This window comes from Bison bison, unplaced genomic scaffold, assembly GCF_000754665.1.
Source record: "Bison bison bison isolate TAMUID 2011002044 unplaced genomic scaffold, Bison_UMD1.0 scf7180017851776, whole genome shotgun sequence".
Lineage (NCBI taxonomy): Eukaryota > Metazoa > Chordata > Mammalia > Artiodactyla > Bovidae > Bison > Bison bison.
This window is the reverse complement of record NW_011482349.1, coordinates 4,336-7,079: the sequence shown is the minus strand read 5'-3', so window position 1 is coordinate 7,079 and position 2,744 is coordinate 4,336. Positions and strand designations below refer to the sequence as shown.

At 64.8% G+C, this 2,744-nt stretch overlaps 1 protein-coding gene across 1 annotated transcript in view; it reads left to right on the top strand.

Moving 5' to 3' along the window:
• The window catches only part of KLHL22 (kelch-like family member 22), a gene marked incomplete at its 3' end in the record, with an annotated part of 26,373 nt that overhangs the window by 19,317 nt on the left and 4,312 nt on the right, over positions 1-2,744 (top strand). The window contains exons 6-7 of the mRNA XM_010851512.1: positions 341-574; positions 2,415-2,738. Of these exons, the coding sequence (XP_010849814.1) occupies positions 341-574; positions 2,415-2,738 (558 nt within the window). The remainder of the gene's footprint in view (positions 1-340; positions 575-2,414; positions 2,739-2,744) is intronic.

Here is a 2,744-nt window from a genome sequence, read left to right as displayed (position 1 = left end):
GATCATATCGGAGCAGAAAAAGGAGCTGATAACAGGCCTGGAGGGTTGGCGGGCATGGGGGTCTGGAGGCTTCTGTGAAGATGGGGCTGTGATAGTTTCCTCTGGGTCCCGTGCAGATGTCTGCTTGCGGGGGGCGGCGGTGCGGAAAGAGGGGTTGCGGCTCCCCTCGGGGAAGCGCAGCATCGCCTCTGGGCCCTGGAGTCATCTTCCGTGGGGAAGGTGGGGGACCGGAGGGGGCGTCCAGGGAGGATGCGGGCAGACGGCGAGGAGGAGTCGGGGGTCCTCGCGGCGGGCCCCTGGCCTCCTGGCGCGCGCGCACACGCCGGTGCTCCGGCCGCAGGTGTACGCCCACGCGGGTGCCGCGCTGGACGGGAAGATGTACGTCACCTGCGGCCGCCGCGGGGAGGACTACCTGAAGGAGACCCACTGCTACGAGCCGGGGAGCGACACCTGGCACACGCTGGCCGACGGCCCGGTGCGGCGGGCCTGGCACGGCATGGCCACCCTCCTGGACAAGCTGTACGTGATCGGGGGCAGCAACAATGACGCGGGCTACCGGAGAGACGTGCACCAGGTGAGCGGGCCGCCTCCCTCGGGTGTCAGTGAGGGGCCGGCCATGGCGGTAAGCAGGGTGCGGGGGAGGCGTGGGACACGTGCCCGTTTGCTAGTTCCCTAGAGCCCAACGGAGCAGCTACGTTTCCCATGGCCCCCCGCGCCCACCGCCTCCCCGCACTTGGCGCCCCCACCACAGGGTGGCGCACTTACAGCGGATAACCCGCTGGCCTGGGGTCACTCCTGGGGGTGCACACTCGGGGTTGAGACAAATGGCACGTGTCTACCACTAGGGTGCCACAGAGAAGAGTGTCACCTGTGTCCACTATTATTAAAAGCTTTAATTATAAAGTTAGTATAACCACATTGCAGAACTCTGGGAAAATGGAGAAAGGGGACAAGAATTCCTGAAACCTGGCCCCCGGCCCAGAGTGCTAGCCCTCCTGCACATCCACCCGCCCGGCCGGCTCCTGGCGCCTGTGGGTGTGCCCTCTCGTTTCAGGGCCGCCCCACCCCACCCAGTGGCTGTGCAGAGTCCATCAGACCGCTGACGCTGGGGTTGGCCAAGTGGTGGCCGTTTCAGGTAACAGTCGAAGCAGCGCTTGCTCTGTGGAGCTCTTCGGGTATCTTGGGTCATCTCCTGAGGTGAGAGCCGTGGTCCTCGAAATGTGGCTCCCGGGCCAGCAGTACCCACATCAGGAGAGAACTCAGCAGGAATGCAGGTTCCCTGGCTCTCAGCCCGCCTAGCTGGGTGTTCCCGGATGGGACACTCCAGCGCTGAGAGCCACGCGGCTCCAGCGTTTCATTTCCTATTGCAGCTGGGGCGGACCGCCACAAACGCAGTGACATAAACCCGCAGGAGCGTGTGCTGACCGTCTGTGGCTCGACGGTCCAGGGGTGTTTCCTCGGCAGAGCCCAGGGAGGGTCAGAGTCCTGTCTCCCGGGGTGTCAGCAGAGCTCAGCCCCTGCGGTAGGGCCAGGTCCTGCTCCTCGCCGCTGTGAGCTGAAGCCCTTATTGGCTTCTGGAAGCCTCTGGGCTGGCCGCTCGGGCCCCTTCCTCTTCCAAGCTGGCAGCTCCTCTCCCATGTTGGGCCTTCACACGTCCCCTGCTGCTTCCAAGGGCTGTGCAATTAGGGGTCCCACGAAGATCCAGGGTCGCCCGTCCGCCTGTGTCCATGTCCCTGCGCTTACCGGCCCGCAGAGGCCGGCTCGGGCCCCCGGCGGCCAGGCCTCCTTGCAGCAGGAGGGGCAGAGCTGGCGTCTGCGTGGCTCGGCGCAGCTGTGCACGTTGCCGCCCTGACTGGCCAGGTGGGTGCCCGGCCGGCGCCTTTTCTTCCCCAGTGGCCGCTCGTTAGCGGCTGACGGTTTGTCCCTGAGGTTGTTTTGCAATTCTTGGATCACTAGTAGGTTGGACATTTCCCCCGGTTCCCACGTTTACTATTTAGGGTAGCTTTGAAGACGATTTTTTTTCTCTTTTTTGGCCACACCGCATGTCCTGTGGGATCTTAGCTCCCTGACCAGGGATTGAACCTGGGGCCCCGGCAGGGAAAGTGCGAGTCCTTACCACTGGACCGCCGGGTACTTCCCAAGAGAGTGTTGGTGGTCATCATGACTCAGTAAGCCCGTCTCTTCTCTTCTTTTTATCTGCATCTTCCCCAGTGCTCTGTGCGCTTGGCTTCTGAGTTTCAGCTTCAGTGGTGGAGGGGAGTGAGCCAGCACCCCCAGGCCAAAGGGGAGACACCCGCGGGCCTGGGGCCACAGGCCGACTGAGGGGCTGGGGAGGTGGCGCAGAGCGGCAGCCAGTCGGAGCCTGCCCTCTGAGGGTCCCCCAGCTCCCTGAGAGCCCGCACCTTGCCTTGCAGGTGGCCTGCTACAGCTGCAGATCCGGGCAGTGGTCCTCCGTCTGCCCACTCCCGGCCGGGCATGGGGAGCCGGGCATCGCTGTGCTCGACAGCAGGATCTACGTTCTGGGCGGCCGCTCACACAACCGCGGCAGCCGCACGGGCTATGTGCACATCTACGACGCAGGCAGGGACCGCTGGGAGGAGGGGCCGCAGCTGGACAACTCCATCTCGGGCCTGGCTGCCTGCGTGCTCACCCTGCCGAGGTCCCTGCTGCTCGAGCCCCCCCGGGGGACCCCTGACCGCAGCCAGGCCGACCCAGACTTCGCGTCCGAGGTGATGAGTGTGTCT